The 19722-nt window shown below is 37.7% G+C and overlaps 1 protein-coding gene across 1 annotated transcript in view; it reads left to right on the plus strand.

Moving 5' to 3' along the window:
* Positions 1–19722, plus strand: part of COL25A1 (collagen type XXV alpha 1 chain) — a 298386-nt gene that overhangs the window by 211376 nt on the left and 67288 nt on the right. Inside the window, exons 10-12 of the mRNA XM_030271602.4 lie at positions 857–892; positions 12582–12608; positions 15010–15054. Of these exons, the coding sequence (XP_030127462.2) occupies positions 857–892; positions 12582–12608; positions 15010–15054 (108 nt within the window). The remainder of the gene's footprint in view (positions 1–856; positions 893–12581; positions 12609–15009; positions 15055–19722) is intronic.

Here is a 19722-nt window from a genome sequence, read left to right on the forward strand (position 1 = left end):
CAGAGAAGCAGCTCTGATTCTTTTCAGTTGCCAGGAACAACATCATCACAGGAGTTCTCATCAATTTTATGACAGGCTTTATTTTATGACAAAGCTGCTAAAGAAGACCCTGCAGCTGTGCTGATACAATAGTGCATGGGCTGCCCTGTGCTGAGTTGGGTTTTCAAAGGAGTGCTGTATAAACCAAACTGCTAAAATGATAGGAGCTCTGGGTTTTTTTTGGATGGGTATTTTTAGCCCATATTGTATGACTGATATGTTTTATTGTATGTGTGTTCATATGGGAAGAAAGGGGAGAAGATAAATTCTGACTGTATGTAGAGTTGTGCCCACAGAAAGAGAATACAGTGGGGAAATGATGGGTTACTATTTTGAAAGCCAGTCCAGGTATTTAACAGCTGAGTAATTATTTAATGGCTTCAAAATACCAATGTTCATGGTTTTATGGAACATGGTAATTGATAACAGTAAGTTCTGCCTGCTGACTGAGGTGATGATACAGACCAGTAATCTTGGAATATATAAACTGTGGGATACAGCACATATGTGAAAATAACCTTTCTCTGTATCCTTTAGCACAGTGGAATGGAATATGTTTGGAACCAAGGGACAGAGTCAGAGCACCAATATTAACTCTTGCCTTGAGAACTAAACCATTACATGAGTATGAAGTAGTGCTTCTTAAGATATCTCTGATTTGAACTACCAGGTTAAAAAGCAAGAAATTATTATGTTTAATGTGCAGTTAGCTGCCATACCTGTTTATAGATAAAATTCTTGAGATAATTTATTACTAGATAGAAAACTGGGTTCAAGATGTGTTGCTGAAATTATTCACTCCTTTTTTTATTTGAAGGGTGAGCCAGGAAAACCAGGAGAACAAGGATTGACAGTAAGTATCCTTCCAGTTTTCTAAGAAAGTGTAACATGACATATATATTTTAAAATGAGAAATTCCAAAAAGCTTTGTGGCTGTGTATTTCCTGACCTTCCTATGTCACAGGCTATTTGAGGCCTTATTTGTGAAGAAAACACAAGAAAGAAAACTTCCTCTGTTTAAATACAGTCACCTGTCCCATAAGGCCAACTTCTTTAATCTTGGAGAAGCAGAAGGAAATAAAACAGCTAAGGGCACAGTAAAACAAGAAAGAACCAAGCCAGGGGTTCCCACTTCCTGGCCCCCTCTTCACACTGGCTCTGAAGCTGAGCTGTTTCTACCTAGAGACCACTGAGCAGCACAGGAAGCATCTACGTGTTTTATGGGCCAAAATTCAGGCTGTCACTGTGACAGGGGCTCTGGACCTTTGCCTGACAGAGCAGTGAAGAGACAGCACTGAAACTGTCAGAAAGTTCCTCTCTTCTGAGGTTTTGGTTTTTTCCTCTGTGTGTGTCAAATACTTCCAATTCATTTGGAATTAAATTGAAGCTCCACTGGTTGTAAATCAGCTTTAGCCAGAAGTTAAGGCATCATAAGTTTCTGCCTGTCACATATTCCCAGAATGGTGGAACATACAGTGCTTCTTCTCCCTTAAGATCTCTCTAAACACAGTCATTTTTATTTTTATGAGAGATGACAGATTGTAGCTCAGGATATGTGGTTTTGATTCCTGAATGCTTCTGAGGAGGAGGATTATCAGTAATAATCAGCTCAACAATCAGTGCAGATATGATTGCTGTCTGAATTTGTGAAGATGTAAGCAGGTATAATGATATTTTACCTTGACAAATTGCAAAATACTTTCAATTGACAAAATTCAATATCTTTTGAAAGAAAAAAAAAAAAAGATTGCGAGACTTGGAACTATCTGCTGTGATCAGGTAGTTAAAGTCTTGTAGTTTTTCATTTTGCAGTAAAGGTTTATTAATTTTACAATCAAAGCCTCCCAAAGGTACTACCTCATGTTTTAACATGCTTCTGTGCTCTTTTTTACTCTGTTCTTTTGGTTTCTGAGCGCCTGCGAACAATAGATAAAATAGCTAGGAAGGGAGCGCTTTTGGTTTGTTTTCTTGGATTTGGAATATTCTCCAGTTTGACCTCAGGACAGAACTCACTCATGTTCTGCAAAAGTGTCTTTCTATTCAAGACCAGATCTGTAGAGTCACAGGATCCTTGAGGGCTTTTAATCCATCACCTTTTAGTCCCCATGTTCAGAGCATTCCCACTGCTCTAACATAACCATCTGTGTGTAAGAACTAAAAAAATGCTACTACTGTGTTTCTCTAAATGCAGATATGTTTTGATAGCAAGAAAAGGTGTTTAAAAATCAAAGCAGCAAACTTGAGTTGGAGAAAGATCCCAGATTTCATGAATTTCCAGCTCCAAATGTCTGCTTCAAAAGTCAGTCTGACAGTTTAAATGTTAGGTTATGTATAGATCAAGTAAAGAGCATCAGAGTATCAGGGAGGTAATTAGGTTTTTTTATTCTTCTTGGTGCTTCTGACATACTCTTTATGCCAGTACAGATCTCTAGACTTCTCTTCCCTGTGGAAAATGTTACAATTATTCAGGGACTGTTTAGCTCTTTCTGACAACTTCCATCATTCATTTCATGTATTTTCATACTGGAAATTCAGCTACTGCTCCAGGAATAGCTGATTTCCCAAAAGGTATGTTATAAGATTGCATTACTAGAAAAAACAGTGCGTTATGTGGTGAGGAGCACAGGCCTTTTCCTGAGTTTCTTTTTATGCATTCTTCACCTATTATCAAAGTAAAGGAAAATGGAAGTCTCTGCCCAGAGGAGTTTCTATGTTGTTTCTGCAGGAATTCTTTTGTAAGGATTTGCCTTTGTTTCACACTGAGTCTCCAGTCTGAGTTAGCTTCCTGTTTTTCTTCTTGATGAAACCGAAACTTGGAATTCAATGAGTTCCAAAAAGTACTACCAGTCCTGGTCTGTCTCTCTGTGGTTTCCAACTTGCCCACCTCCAAGGCCCTTTCCATTAAGAAGCAATACTGTGGTAAATGTTCTGATTCTTCCTCCAAGATAGAGCCAAGAAGAGCACTAAATGCTAGAAGAGATGACATGGTGACTTGCTGAAGGTTGGGTGACATGCTGAAAGTTGTGGAAGATGAAGGCTATTTATGGCCTACAGGATCACACTCTCTGAGGCTTTAAATTCCATGGTGCTGTTCAAGTTAAGGATAGCAGCAAGCCTGACCTCTGAATTATAATAATGGGGACAGAACATTTTTCTCTTTCAAAAGCATTTTTTACACCTTTATTTGGTAGCATGCCTTGATACTTCTAGATTAATGTACATGGTATTGATAGAACTGGCAATTTTAGTATGAGCCTGTGAACCAACAATGGCATAGCTTGAAATGACTTTGTTTTCTATTTTCTCACAAAAGAAGGATAATAAATTTATTGAAGAGTACACGATATGGCGACAGAAATAGGTAACAGTGTTTTCCAGCTTATTCCTCAGCATGTACCACAAGCCTGTGACACACACTGAGTAATGAGTGACTTACTGTATGAATCAATACCTACAGGTAACCAGGGCAACCAGGAAGCCTCAGCTGAAATGCAAAGAGTAGATTTATTTAATCACCCCTCTGACAACACTGGGCAGCTGAGACACACAGAGAGACACCTCCATTAGGCTCAGTTTATCCTAGTGAAAAGAGACACACAGGGGTTCAGGCTCTGTTAGGTTCAGCTCATCCTAGTGCATAGCAGGGTGGGGTGGAGCTGCTGCTGGCCCCAGTATATCAAAGGTTTATTGCAGGAGCAGTTTATCACAAGGCTGTGCTTCTATGATCACTCCTTCTCTCAGCAGAAAGAAGGCGCAAGCATGTCTGTGACAGTGTGTTATCTCCACACAGGAATTCTGCTTCTCAAAACAGGAGAGGATGAACAACAGTAGACATTATAACTTCAGTTTCCCCACACCAAAATTCTTAGTGTTCCCAGCTGCAAGGTCACTCTGAATGAAATTACTTTCTCCTTAACAAATCTTGTGGGTTTTACCCTTTCCTCCAAGCACCTGCAACAATGTGTACCTTGATTAACAGAAGGTTGAAATTATTTTAATACATTTGGAATTCTGGGAACATTCATGTTCTTCTTTCAATGAAACAGGAAATCCAGTGACTCTAGTGAAAAGATGGCAATTTGCTACAACTGAGAATCTGCTGCCATGTTTTTCTTAATATTTTATAAAGTTCTGTGTTAGTAAATAAATATGGAAATAATGTTTCAGGGTGATGTTTTGGCAGTAATAACTTTTCTCCCTTTCAGTCAGGAGAGTTTTGCTTGTACAATGTACAGAGAATGACAGTCTTTGAGTTCTCTGACATGAATTCTGCTTTGGCTCAAGAGAGTTTGTCTTCAAGAAAGGAATGGCCTTTCTTTTTCCCTGTTTCTGTTGTAAAAAAAAAAAAAAGTGTGGGTTATGGCATAGTGGTGGGACAGTTTAGAATGTGGGAGATTCGGTTGTTTCTTACAGGAGTGTCATTCTCTGTTAAAAATCATTCCAGGTGGTCTAAGTGCCAGCATGCTTCTTTTGCTAGTCTGTACTTGCAGTTGAGATGTTTGGGAGAACTCTTTGTAAGGGTTTTTTGACTCTATGTTGCTGTGTCAGGAAGAATATGTTTGCTCTTTGAGCCAAGAAATTTCAGTTTCTTTTTAGGTGAGATGGAGGCTTAGGTTATAAAGATGTGACTGCATACCTCTTTAATGTTAGAAGAGAATGAAAGAATGACTTGTAGTTGAAATTTGTGTCTGGTTTCCATGACATTTGAAAGCCCTGCAGATGTACTTTCTTCAAGAGTCGAAGGTATCATTCCTCTGTGCAGAAAGGATTAAGATAGTTCAGGGGAGGCCAAGCAGTGGGGTGACCAAAGGGATTAAGTTTTGAAATATTATGTGGAACTAGAAAAATGTGTGCTACTCAAGAGAAGGCCAGTAGTTTCTGTAGCTTTTCAACCTTCTCAGTTAAAGTTGTGTCCTGCCTGTCATAATTCATCCTGCTTTCCCTGCCATTTGTCTGCAATTCTTGGTGATAAGGACTCTTAAGTACAATGCAGGAGTTTTTCCAGTTAATTTTCTCATTTTCAGAGTGAATAATGGATGGATTTGTGATTCTTTTCTACCCAAGAGTTAGGATTTCTGGTTGCAGACTATACATGAGAAAGTAGAGTCAGTGATGGAAAACATTAAAGGCTGACACTGGCAGATGGACATGTTCAGATTCATAAACTGCAGTGGGATAGAAGGTGTGCATGGGATGGTTTTGTTCCTAATTTCCATTTAGGAGATTTTTTTGTGCTTTTATGTGTAAAGTATACACATAGGTCATATTAATAAAAATCTGGAATATTAAAATATGCTATGTTTTCAGCTCCTTTTTTCAGAAGTAAATTTAAGCATGTTTAGTGTAAAACCACGTTTGTCAATGAAAGAAAACCTCAGTGTATTATTTTCTTCCCCCAAAATGGGCCTTAAAGACATATAAGTAATTTTACATATGTTTTACATGAACAGAACATTGCACAATAACCAGAGAACTCAGGTAAAGGTGCCTCTTTGAAAAATAAATCTATACAATGATTATTAACCCAAATGCAAAATCTCTTTGCTTTAAGATACATTGTTTTCCAGACTAGTACTTGTGTTTATACAGACTTGCTGGGCATCTGTTCAAGAAAGTAAAACGTAATGTTATTGCTTTCACTGGTTATTCAGAAAAAGGAGGATGTTCTTCCAAAGGATATAGCCATATTTGTGAAGACAGTGGAAAAGTGTAACCTTGCCATTAAGTCTGTAGAATGTCACATCTTTAAAATGAATTAATACTATTTTTCATCTTAGGCTAAAATGAACTCTCAGGGACCACGTAGAATTGTCTGCGAAGTTCTGCTGGTTTCAATCCAGCCTTTCAGGCCAATGGTCAAAGCCAGATTCTCAGCTGCTGGGAATCTTCATAGCTCCTCTGGGAAGCTGCTAATTGTGATTTTGTTTTCAATGGCCAGAGTTCTGTAGGCGCCTTCTTTGTTTTATTCTGGTAGCATGTTCATAGTAAATTTTATAAGGTGTTGTTCTTAAGCTGTTTAGCTACAAAAGTTTATGAGAGCTAGCAGACGAAATGGAAATTCTCAGCTTGTGTCTTTCACAGAAACTATTCTTTGTTTTCACCAGTACAGTTGCACTGGACTTAACTTGCTGGAGATCTCAGGGAAAATAGTCAAGCATTTTGTAACCTCTGCACTTTGGTAATGGCTGCCACAACAATGACTGGAAGAATGAAGATAAGAAGCTCTTCTTGAGCACTAATTAACTGCAGCACTTTTCGTCAAGTAAGGTAGATAGGAAGGGGGTCACTCCTTTTTAAGACGTTACAAGAGATTTTTCATTGTAGTTAATCTCTTTTCTCAACTGATCATTCTTATACCTAGGTGATGCATCAATATTACAGCATTGCAATACTAGCATTCTAGAAACAGTAATCTTTATGAAACACTCCTCAACCATGCAGGTACATATTTTCAGGGTTTTACACAATGGAAATGGGATCCAGACACAGGCTCCAGTGAAATGCAGATTAATGCTTTGTATGAAACATGTGCTTTGTCTTCTTGTATATTTGGTAGTTCAGGTTTGTATTTTCAGTTCTTTATGCCATTAGACAGGTAAGAAATTGGTTTGTGGGAAAAAGGAAGGGATCATCCTCCTTTACTTGGCACTGGTGAGACCACACCCAGGGTGCTCTGTCCAGTTATGGACTCACTACAGAAAGGACACTGAGGCACTGTAGAGTGTTCACAGAAGGGCAGTGGAGCTGCTGAAGGGTCTGAAGCACAGGTCCTGTGAGGAGCAGCTGAAGGAGCTGGGGATGTTTTGCCTGCAGAAAAGGAGGCTCATTGAGGGACCTTCTTGTTGTCTTCAGCTACCTGAAAAGGAGGCTGCAGCCAGGTGAGGTTTGATCTCCCAAGTAACAAGTGATAGGACAAGAGGAAAGTGCCTCAGGTTGCATTAGTGGAGATTTAGATTGGCTATTATGAAAAATTTCTTCTTGGAAAGAGCTGTCAAGTATTGGACCAGGCTGCCCAGGGAAGTGGTTGAATCACCACCCCTGGAGTTATTTAGGACGTGCACAGATGTGGCAGTCAGGGACATGGCTTTGTGGTGGACTTGGCAGTGTTAGGTTAACAGTTGGGCTCAATGATCTCAAACATATTTTCCAATCTAAACAATTGCATTATTCTGTTCTAAGTGTTTAATGATTCTTACAGGCAGCAAAAGGAAAATATCTGTTCTCAGGAACAGCCCTGGAACTTCTTTTGTTTCATAGAAATACAGACACAATACTTCCCAGAGGTCTTCTGGTTACAAATAGCTTTCACTTTCATGAAGGTATGGAAGTAAAGAAAATCCTTCTGGTTGTTTTGTTGCTCTTCAGTTGTGTTTTTTGGGTTTTCTTGTTTGCAAGGCCTTAGAATAAGAGAGTTTTTGTATGACAGTGTATTGCACCATTGTGACCTACTTTGCTGTATAACTTATTCAGTGTACAAAAACATTCATGATTTCCTTATGTTTTTGTTAGGCATTTTCATTTGGTGTTTGTGCTCATTGTACTTGAACTCTAACACCTTGTAAAACAAATCATTATTCCTGCCCCAGACCTGCAAATTGAAAATGCCTCAACTTTTTAATTAATACATTTCTTCAAACATTAAGCAACGGAGTCCGTAGAAATTGAATACAAAAGGTTACTAATGCATCACACCCTGAATTACTCTCTCTCTTTGAAACTGCAGCTTTGACCTTTGCAGGATGGATTTTTCTTATTTTCCAGCTTGCTAAAACACAGGGAACATATGAAGTGTGAAAGGAAAATAAAATTGTAATATTAGAAAGGAGGTGTAGTAAGAATACTGGACCGCAAACTTTGTTTTAATTACACTTAGGTAAATCTTTTCAGTTTGGTTTGATTTTAGTGGGGGGAGGGTGGGTTTGGGTGTGCTTGATTGTTTGTAGGGTTTTTTTCTTAGTTTTTGGTGTATTTTGTTTTGTGGGGGTTTTTTTGTTTTAATTTATTCTGAATTGTTACTTGTTAAGGACCAACTGAAATGCCCAACTTCATTCAATTATTTCTATAACGCAAAGACTTGGCATGCTACAATCTCTGGAGGTCTGGTTGATTTCCAAAAACAGTGACTGAAGAATGGCAGGTCATAATGGAAATATTTTACCTTTTAAAAAACACAATTGCATAAAATACTTTTGTATGCATTTGTGTTTATCCTTAATTACCCAGTTTTCCAAAACTGGAGTGCTTAGATATTATCAATAATTCTCTTTCTCCAGAGAAACACGGAGGGCAGTTGAATTTCTTTGGAGCTACACACCTTATTTTTCATCTTCCTGCTATATGGAGTTATTTGAACGAGAACCTAATTCAGTGAAGCCCTGCAATAGCTTGTCACAACTGCCTAGCTAGTTTACTCAATTGAATGTGATGGCAAAGGGCTCTTCTGAAATGTTCATGGTGGCTAAAAGAGCAAGAACTGTATTTTATTTTCATTATATTTAGTTATCTTCCTATTCTGGGCTATTCAAGACTACTTGCAACCAAAATTTTCAGCCTTCTCAGTTGAGGTTCCTCTGTGAATATGTGTCAATTTGAGGAAAAGTGGCATAATCCTAGAAAACACTGAGCAGTCACTTCATCTGAGCAGTTTTCTCAAACTTTCTTTGGAATTCTTGAAGTCTAAATGCTCTTTAGAAAAAGAGCTTTTTGACATCAATTGCCAGTGGTTTAGGAGTTGATTCTAAGCATCCCTTTGTGGAAACTCTGTCAGCTTTCAATGATGCAGGCAAAAGTCAAATATTTGCTATCACCATAATCTGTCATTGATCAATGACAGATATCACATATATGTATATGTAGTTAGGAGGTAGAAAAATTCTAAACTTCCGGGATTGTTTTGTTTTCTTGGTCAGCCAATGGTTCTAAAGGGCTGTGTGTTTCTGTTTCACCTCCCTCACACACCCAGATATGTTGGTGGCACAGGGGCAGTGTGTTCTGTGTGGAGTAGATGGAGCCTGTGGCTGGTGGAGATTTCAGCAAGTTCCGTGTGTGTGTGGGGTCAGTGCAGAGCTGAGCTTTGGGCTTGAGGTGGGAGCCTGTGGCAGCAGCTCTGCCTTGCCTGCCAGGACCCAGGGGCAGAATATCTGTCCCGGGGGAACCTAACTGAGCCTGCATTTGCAAAGCATCCCTTTGGTCATGCTGGAGCTAAAAGCAGGGCTAGGATATTGCTGCAGCTTTTACAGAACACGGGACAGCTGAAGGAAAACAGAGAAAAACGTCAAAACAAAGCATCCTGAGGAACTGGTTGGAAATGTTCACGTGTCTCTTGCCTTCTGCTTTTGTCTCCATACCTACACAGAGATTTTTATTGCTGGTCTTACTGTCTCTTCATCAAATGGGTAACACAGGATGCTCCCCAGTTCAGTCGAGTAATATGGGGGGAAAAAATCCACATGTTCATATGGAATTTTCTACATAGATTCTTTTAAAAGCTGTCACTTACTGCTCTGGAAATAAGCTAAAGCCCTGTTGGTTTGGGGTTTTGGGGTTTTTTTGGTGGTTTTGTTTTTGAGTGTTTTTTTTTTTGTTGTTGTTGGTTGGTTTGGTTTTTTTTTTTTATGTATCAGGGTATTTTTTATTTTATTCTTTCATCGTTTTTTTCTTTCTACCAGATATTATTTGCTTGCTTGTTTCTATCTCTCCAGTGTCATTCTGTGCCTTGATCAGAGATTTTAGGTAATTCTAGAAAAAAATAAACACCATCCTGAGGTGTTCTGCAGGCATTTTTGTTTTGGTTTTTTTTTTTTTTTTAAAGTTTTCTTTTAGTAGCCTAATTTCACATTTTGTTTTAAATAGTTACTGACTTATGTTGGGGAGGGATGAGAGCGGTCAGTGAATGACCTGTTAATTTTCCAATGACTTTGAGCTTCTTTCCCAATGCTAGAAAGCACTGCTTTAAAGAAAATGTTTCTCTTCAGGTATGTTTTGCAGTCAGAGTGTTCTAAGGATAAAAAGGACTTGTTACCCTATGTAAATTGTGAAGTGTATCAATTTAGGTAAGCTTTTATTTGAAATTGGTTTTTTTTGAGTCAATACCATACAATTTCTGAAGGTAGCTGTGCTGTTGAGGACTGTTCATGTCATCAAGTGGCTCAGTGGATGTGAAACATCAGGGCTACTTCCAGTCTGAGTAGAGGCTTAAGTACCAGAAATGGAAAACTTCTAATTGCATAAGGTATTTATGGATAAGTATCTGCTGCGTCTTTGCTCTGAATGATTCATTTTAAAGTCACCATAAGATAAGACTATGGCACCATGTAAATATTTTCATATCCAGTAACTCATCTGGAGAAGCTAGAATGATGTCAAGGATGAAGAGGAAATTCTGGGGGAAAAAAATGTTTTATGCAATGTCTTAAATGATATCTGCCCCACAAGCTGACAGCTGCAAGCACCAGGCAGGAGATCCTCAACAGAGAGTACATTTAACAGGTTGCTTTGGGGACTAATATTAGGAAGTGAATTATCATTTTACCTTCATATAGTGGTATTGTATTAAGGGCTCCCAAATGGTAATTTAATATAGCTGAAGGTCTTTAGAAGGTTTTTATAGCTTCTTAAGTAGCTAGAAACTGATATATCCATCACTTCGACATAAAAATAGCTGGTATGAGCTATGATGGAGGTCTTCAGTTGTTCTGTATTCACTTTGGCATACTGATGGAGGGATTTTTCCCAAGATCTGAAATAGCCCTGAAATGCAGCAGGTTAGTTTGCAACAGGTCAACAGACAACTGATGCCCAGGATGTAGACATTTGGAGCCTATTTTGATAACATTGCTGTAGGGAAAGCATTAGTTTGAGCATTAATTTCTGGGCATTTTAAAAATGCTAGACTTGTATCTTTCTCACAGAAGAAAAGGATAGTGTCAGACACTTGAAGAAAGGGAAGAACACTGTTTGTGGACTTGTTCTATTTGTGATTTCTTACCCAGCAGATCACTCACTCTCAGGCACTTACTGAAAAGAAGACTTGATTTAAACAGCTCTTTTTGGGAAGCACTGTGAGCTGGGGACATTTTTCTCCATCTCAAAAAGCAGATACTCACTATATTCATTGCTGTGATCATCACCAGTGCTGAGTGCTTAGGTACTTGTGCTTTCTTTTGAAGGCAAGGGAGACAGATTCCTTTATCAGAATCTGTCTCTGCAGTCTAAAGGAGATGCTCACAATACTTTTCTTCTGTTAAATCAGGCAAAATTTTCAAGAAGCAGCATTGAGCTATGCTTTTGCACAGTTTGATAACAAATCTTAGAGGTACCAATCCACATTTAAAACTGCAAGGCTTTCATCCACATTAGTGGATGAAGCACTCAGAATTACCACCAGTGGAGCTTTTTCTTGTTAGCAGTTTAAAGTTGCATTGGAGCAATGTTCCAACAAGCCCTGCATCTACTGACATTCGAGGGTTCTGCCTAACTTCACACTAATTTTAGAATAAAATCAGCATCACATTTTAAGGCAGAAGTTCTTTTGTTTTCCTGAATAATTGCAGTTCTGGTATCAATCAGTTCTTCTTTTATTCTTTCTTACATTAGAAGAATTTGAATTCCCCAAATTTTGTGTTGGGTTTTACACCTTCATGAACTATGAATTCACCTTGCTTGGTATACCACCAGCACCCACAGTTTGCACCGGTGCCCATGGTAGGAACCTGGGGACAAATGTGCATAGAGCTGTGGTGGACATGGTCTGGGTGTTACCAAAACAGACTGCCAAAGTGCCCTAGATGTGGTTGGTAGATCTACTTTCTATCTGTTTCCCCTCTGCACTGTGGCCACCTGGGTACTTCAGAGACACCAGGTGAGAAATGGGTCCTCTTAATATTAACAAGACTTTGGCTCCTGTATGACATTAAGGAAAGTTAAGCTTTCCTGAGCTGAGCTATCTCTTTCTGCCTTCTCAGGTCATGGGGACAATATGGTCGTTTTTTGCTTCCCAACAGCACTCTTATCAATTTCTGAAGTTTAAGATTTTTCTCTTAACTTGCAAATGATGGCACACATGACAAGTTGGGTACAACACAGTCATGTGTGTTGATACTTAGAAGGTGAGAAGATTTTGAGGTTTATACTTCTCTCTATCACAAAAATGCTTGTTTGCATAAACCTTGTTTCTGTGCTGACAAGCTGATATATTACTTTGGACACACAACTGGCTGTTGGCTGATATAAGAGAGAAAAACCCCAGTCATCTTAATGCTGGGAGACTTGTCCGTATTAGAAGAAACAGATGGCTTGGAAGAGAAAAGATTAGAGGGGGGAAAATTTGAGTATTCTGGGTTGTAGTTAGATCAGTTCCAAAAGTGAAGAGGAAGATTCATTGTGCATTTTGAGCATAAACTCTTACTTTTCTTTGATATATAAAACATCAGCTGGTTTCAGTCCAGTATCAGAGTGCTTACACAATAAGACAGTCTTAATTAGTCATTTCAGTTTAAATTGGCTGGAGTTTTGATGTTAATTGAATTGTTCTTCCTTTGCAGGGACCTCAGGGGCCTCCAGGACAAAAGGTATAGTATAAACACAATGCTGTGAAAATGATTATTCCTTCTGTGCCATATGCAAGCAGAAATAGTGAATGAAATAAGCTACTGTACACTGCATTGAATCAATTACCTTGGATCCTGAATTTTGTTTTTGCAAAATGGAGCCATATAATGTGAGACACAAGATTTCTCATTTCCCCCATCATAAGAAGTTCAAGCAATGCAGAGCAGACTGTTTTCAATCTGTCTGCTTAGCTTTCAGGTGAAAAGGTCACTATAATTTTCTCATTCCAACACTGGTACGATTAAGAAACCAAAGTTAAAACATTGTGAAAGGTGGGGAGATACAGTTTCTGATTAAATGCATGTCTCTACTCAAGTAGATCAGTGCCATATGACTAAAGAATTGACCAGCAGAAACAAAGGACGTAGGTGTTGCTGATAAATAGTGCTTGGTCGGTGGTGTTCAGGTGGTCTGCCAGTGTCTTCCTGTTCCTTCGGTAACCTGAGACCTGACTTCCTGGGAATGCCTTCAGCATTATTTGCACTCATTAAAGCTGACTGCCTCGCTTTGATTGAGTGAGTTTAGAATTTATGGAATTACGCCATTAAAATAGTCCTCAGAATATCAGCAGTAACAGCTAGTGAGTGGTACTTTTCCGGCATCTGACTCACATAGCACCAAGGTGAGTAATTTTCTAGCTGATTTCAAAAGATTGAAAAGTTGTATGAAAGATATTTAATAAAACAGCTATAATTTGTATAAAGGGGATAAAAAAGAAGAGGAAGGAATAAGTAGTATTGGCATATGTGAGAAGGGTGCCTGCTTTCCTTACTTCTGAGATAATGTTCTTTAGAGTAAAGCATCTGTTAAAACAAAACTTTTTTAACAAAACAAAGAAAAACCTGTGATATATAAAAATATAATCCCAAAGTATACAAATTGGTGGAATTTTGGCAGCTGTGGGCTGTATAGCGTTTGCAGGATGAAGGAGAGGACTACCCTTTGTGTTTGGCAATGCAGGAATGTGGCTCATGTCTAAGTTGCCATTACAAAACTATACCCTGAGAATTGTAGAGGAGGATATTTTCCATGTATGAGATCAGCAAACCCCACCTGCTGATGAATTTTTGAATATCTGATAAACATTTACTTATCACAGTAGAATCAGCTTCATTTTACACTTTTTAACATACTGTGTTTCAGAAGAAAAATAATCAACTGCCACTGAGAGGAGGAACTGTTACACATAGGATAGTTTATTGAGGCTGATGGTTTAATGCCCTCCTGAGCTTTGCCTTCTGGTTTTCTGGAAAAATGATACAGAGAGGTGAAAATGTTCACTCAGGCCCCTTTGCAGCAGCTTAAAGCCATGGCCACGCATCCAGCAAAAAGAGACAACAAGGATACCAGAGTGGAAACTTTGTGAGTCAAGGAGATATGCTGGGATGCGGTGTATTATTTCTTATTGATTCAAAGCTCTGTTACTAGCTCTTGGAGGGTTCTTGAGACCTTCATGAGTTGCTTCTTTTTCCTGTTTCACAGGATTTCCCAACTCTATTAATTGACAATTATGTGCATCCATTTTGAATGCATTTCCTTTGGGTGTTGGTGATAATTTTAGTGACACCTCTAACCAAAGTAGAGAGGGAATTGCCATGCAGCAATTTTTTCAGTTCCCTTGCTGGGCAGCACCATTTTATAAATAAGAGAATGCTGTACAAGCGGATGCACCTTTCCTGCTTTCCTCATGTTTTGTGTTTTCACTGAATTTCCATAGCACAAGGTCCTTCAAAAAATTATCTATCACATAGAAATTTACAGTATGAGAGCTTTGTAAAAAAGATCCCTCCAATGTTAGAAGTCATTATTAATTTTTTTTCTTCTTTGTCACTTGTGTTTGGCCTGTATTGACCATTTAATGCTGATTGCGCTCATATTGGCGCAGTTTCAAAGTGTATCTGTAATTTGTACTGTCAGACTGAATCACTGCATATTATCTCTTAAAAGCCTTGAGATTGATTGGTGACACAAGTTATTGAGCTTGAATGATCCCTCTAGAAGCATTAATAGTTTTGTTCAGGTCCTATATTCGATTGCATAGGATCAGTCTCAAAACTTATTGTGAGCATTAAATGGAATAGCATTTCAGTTTTTGCATCCACAGCATTACAAAACATGAGCTTGAAGCTTGTTTCTGGAAAAGACCATACAGTCTTTAAAATGTACAACATGAGAATATGTCTAATTAGTATAAAATCTCAACTGAAAGGAGAGCTCAGCTTGGATAAAAATGAGTTCTTGAAAAATTTATTGCAGCTCCAATAAGCAAACATTCACCATTACTTCTAAATACTGTATTATGAGATGAAAGGTTTCATGACCTGTTTAATTTGCTAAACACTGGCGTCTGTTTCCCTCCAGGGTTCTGTCGGAGTGCCTGGTGTTCCAGGGAAAGATGGACAAGTGGTGAGTTCTCTGACTTTTTCAGCAGTGCCATTATTTATGTAGTGGATTAAGCAATTTCAGGCTTGTTCACATGAGCAATATGCAACCTTATATCCAGAACTGTGACTTCAAATTGGATCCATGGAAAAGACCGTGTATAATATAGCATAATGTGTTTTGTGCTCTGAAGTAATTTTTTTCTAGTTTTACCTGAACAATCAGCAAATGTAATTAATTAAGCTGAAGGTCTGGTGTTCAAATATGGTGATGACTGATAGGCTGTAGAAAGAAATGCATATTAATAGTGTGTTACTTGAGTCAGGATATTTACATACAAAGGGTTTTTTACTTTTTATTAACTCAGTCTCATGATGCAAACACTTTCATTGATATTGGGTATTGATGTGGAGCAGATACATTGTTAATACAACCTACAAATAGAGAAGTAAAAATAAGTGGAAGTTTAGCTGGAGGATAATTTGAAATTGAATTCTAATGATGAAAACACAGAGGAATAAATCAAACAAATATTTTTTGAACACAACCAAGAGGAAATGCTAACTTAGGAAAGTCACTGTCATAGTTCAGAATGGCCCTCCATAAGGAGAAGTCACAATAAAGCAGCAGGGCTGTGTTACAGCATTGCTAAGGTTTCTTGGCAAATCTGGGTGATGAAGTTTAAATACTATTCCTCCTTGACTGTAAAGAGTATTATCCATCTGTTGTTCTCTCAAACCTTAGCATTCCTAGTGAATTTCAAAAGCACTGGCAAGGGATGCCAAAAGGAAAATCTACCATATATATGTTTACCAGGTTCAAGCAGCAGCAGATGGTAGTGTATAAGGGTTGTGTTAGACAATTCTCTCTTCTGCTTCCCTCACAAAGAGGGAATAAGTATTCCTAGGAATTCACCCTAGGAATAAGTGTTATTTCAAATAATTTACTTTTAATTCTTCTTTTCTAAAAAAGAAAAAAAAGTTTGTAGTGTTTCTAATAGCATAATACATAGTATTAGGCCTGTGTTTTCAGAGTGGTTATAAGAAATATTGTAATAATAATTTATTTCACTTTAGTGATAGTGATAGGAATTTATTTTAAACTATTCAGAGTATTGCAGTTAATGTGAAACAACAAAATAAAATATTTAGAATTAAATACATATATATACACACATATATATATATTTAATACCTGAATTTATAAGAAAATAATATGAAACAAATTTGCATTAAGTCCTCAGATTTTTTCCTTCATACTTTATAGCTGCATTTAATTGCAACAGGAATGGTAGACAGTACTTACCAACTGAGATGCTGTTGCTGTACATAATTCAAGTAATTTTTGTGGCCTGACTGAAATGCCAGTGAAAATTTACTTTGTGGCATATCTGTAGGAATACTTAAGAAAACTGGATGAGGTGAAGTTGGAAACTGCTTTGAATAGAACAGAACTGATGATTCATATTTTATTCAAGAACTTTATTTTTAATAGTAATCATACAAACTCCAGCCAGAAAAACTCACTCAGATGAGCAGAAAAAAATGATATTAATGAAATGTGTCAAATATGTGATAGATGTGTCATTTTGGGAGACAGGGAATTTTTTTAAGCTCTTTGACAAGGTTGTGACATGTCTATTTTTAGGATACCACATAGACTTATCTGTTGTCACACTTCAGGGGACATAAAACAAATGTGCTGGTGAACATTATGGGAAGATGCAAACACATCTTTAAGTGTTGGTTATTAATTTTAAATTGTACTTTAAAAAACCTTCAAAATTTTCGATTTATGGTTGTCTGTTTATTTGATTTACTTCAACATCCATTACACCTATAACTTCGCAGACATTTAAAAATTATTACCACTTTATTAAAGATGTCAGCGTGTTTTTAGTGTTATTGGACTGCTTTACTCTTGACCCTTAAAAAAAAACTGAATTACTAAAGTGAAACATAGGTACCAGGACAAAAGCCACACAGATAAAAATAAATTGCTGTTGCATTCTTTAGTTTGATTTCTCAACTCTTGGTCAATATTGACTAGAAACCACTTCCTTATTAGAAAAAAAATGTATTATTTTCATGTAATCCTAGGCAGATGAAAGTTGCATGTTGCTATCTCTTTTAATAAATTAAAAAATTCTATTAACTTGGAAACAGTGGTAGAAATGAAGTTTAAATGGAAGCAGTGTTTGTCTAAAGTTAGAACGTATAATGCAGCCTAGCAATCCCATGTTTATATTTTGCTATCAAAAGGCCAGTTCTTCCAGTTTCTATGAAAAAACAGATTCTCAATGCAGTGCAACACACAAGATGTTGATGAGGACCAGAGTGGTGATTTTAAGAGTTGGGCTGTACTGTGAGCCAGCTGCTGGCACTTCTGGCTTTACTCATTTAGATTCATGGTGACTTGCAGAATAGTTGGGTTCAACTTGCATGTGTGATGCGAGTCATCCCCTCTTTAGTAGTTACGTAGTTAAAGGACTTTACAAAGGCCTTACTGTCTTGGTTGCCTTTTGGTCAGTGAGCTGGCTCTGTCAGACAGCAGCATGTGCAGTGCACTAAGTTCCAAATTAATATTTTTCCTTGGTTTAAAAGGCAGTGAGTGTTAAGCACATGCTTAAAATTAAATGTGTGAATGCTTTTCTCATTTGAACAATGAAATGTTTTTCATCCAATGAATGTCAGAAGTGTATTCACTTTGCTCTGTCCTCAAGCAGTTGAACAAAACAGAGTTAGGTCATCATCATCTATGTGCCTCTGTAATTTTCCTTTTTCTTTCTTTTCACCTCTTCTTTAATTGAAATACTGAGTTAGAGGAGATGATTGACAAGTCTGACCATAGGTCTGGGAATGAGATCATAAATTCTGAGTGCACTTAGAGCAGTCTTTTAATCCCTTAACATATGAACCACTTGTCTTAGACAGTCTCTAGATATTAGAGTAAGTGTAATTTTACACAACCCACATGTTTTTGCAGGACTGTTAACTAGTAGATTTTTCTTGTATTCAGAGTAGCAAAATCCCTGCCATAAAACCTTCACACATTAGGCCAAATCCAGTGAAACTTTACAGGTAGTCTTGCAAGGACATTTATAGTCTTAATTTGCTCCTACGTTTGAGAAACTACAGCAAGTTTATCTTGAGAACAGTAACTGGAAAGGAGCTGCTTAGTAATACCTACATCTGGAGAGAGTGTTGTTTCTGGGATGGGCCAAAACCTGCTGAAATAAGGAATCTTTCTGAGTGCTCCTTTTCCTTTGTAGACTTTTGTGCAGTCCCAGGTTTCTTTCTGTCACAATGCAATGGCAGATAAATTTCCCTTTGTCCATCCCTGGCAGAAACTCCTCAGGCACTCAAAAAGTACAAAAAAGCATTAGTTCTGCATGGAGCTAGGAGGTTACAGTGATCTAAGGATATCACATCTGTACATTAATCATGTTGAAATGACCAAAAAGGGCTTCTTGGAAAGTTAAATTCTGCAAGTATAGAATATATATTCTGGTATTTTTTAAGTGGCGCTGATTTGATAAGGGCTGTCAATGACTGCAGCAGCACATAAGAGAAAAACAGAGATTCCTTAAGTTAAGATGGTATTTGGCCTGATGGAACTCAGTTTCTGGAGTTTGTGCAAATAACTCTGTTATAAATAAGAGTTTGTCTGGAGTGCATAAACCTCCCACTCTAAACTTCCATAAATCGCTTTTTCTTACGTAGTTCTTGATATATTGGTGGGGTTTTTTGTAAGGGTATATTGAAAACAGAATGAGTGGTCAGGATAGATCCCTTCATTTCAAATTCTTCTGGTAGATTGCAATAGCAATATGATAAACCTCAGAAAAATTTTCCTTCATATCAGTAGATTCAGAGTCTAGGTATGCACATTTCTTACTGCTTTCTTCACACTTTTTGTTTCTCTAATTTATATGTATTTCCTTATTACTGTGTGCAGTGCTGTGTAGGAACACATTTTGAAGGTGGCAGTATCAAATTTCTTCAGTGAGATGAGGAAGGGTATGCGTGTACTAACATTTTTTTCAAATAAAGGGAGGGAACATTATAAATGTAGTTCACAAATTCTCAGACAGGTTTGCAGGCCAGCTGAGTCTTGTTGAGGAGCCTTTCTACTTAATTTCAGTTGGTGAGTGGGCCAGGAGAGATTTCCAGTCCTTAAACAAGCAATTTTAAGTTACTTTTGAGGGGTGCAAAAAGCAAGTTTAAAGGAATTGAATTAAACCTGGTTTGAAATGGAAATCATAGTAATATACCTGAAAAACCTCTTTTTTACCCTCTGTCCTCATCTGTGTATTTTAGAGTAAAATTTGACTGGATTAGGTTTGGGGCCTCTTGTGTTTCCTTATCCTTAAATTGATTACATTCTAGTGACTGAAAAATATACCAATACTGGCAGCCTTTCTTTCAGGGTGAGGTGGATATCAACCAGCTGGTGTAGAGAGTTATGCATCTCACCAAAACAAAACTTATTTCAAAACTAGAGCCTCCAGACTGTTTTTCTGTTACAAACAAGAAAAGCTGGGGCCTCCAGCCATGTTATTTTTAGCTGATTAATTCTGGATATGAAGGTATATGCCTCAGGGGCAGAAAGCAGTCCAGTAAGGAGAAAGATGCTTTTTTGCCTCAACTCATTTAATATGGACTCTGGTGGGTAATACATTTTTAGAGCTGT

The sequence above is a fragment of the Taeniopygia guttata genome, chromosome 4 (genome assembly GCF_048771995.1).
Source record: "Taeniopygia guttata chromosome 4, bTaeGut7.mat, whole genome shotgun sequence".
Taxonomy (NCBI): Eukaryota; Metazoa; Chordata; class Aves; order Passeriformes; family Estrildidae; genus Taeniopygia; species Taeniopygia guttata.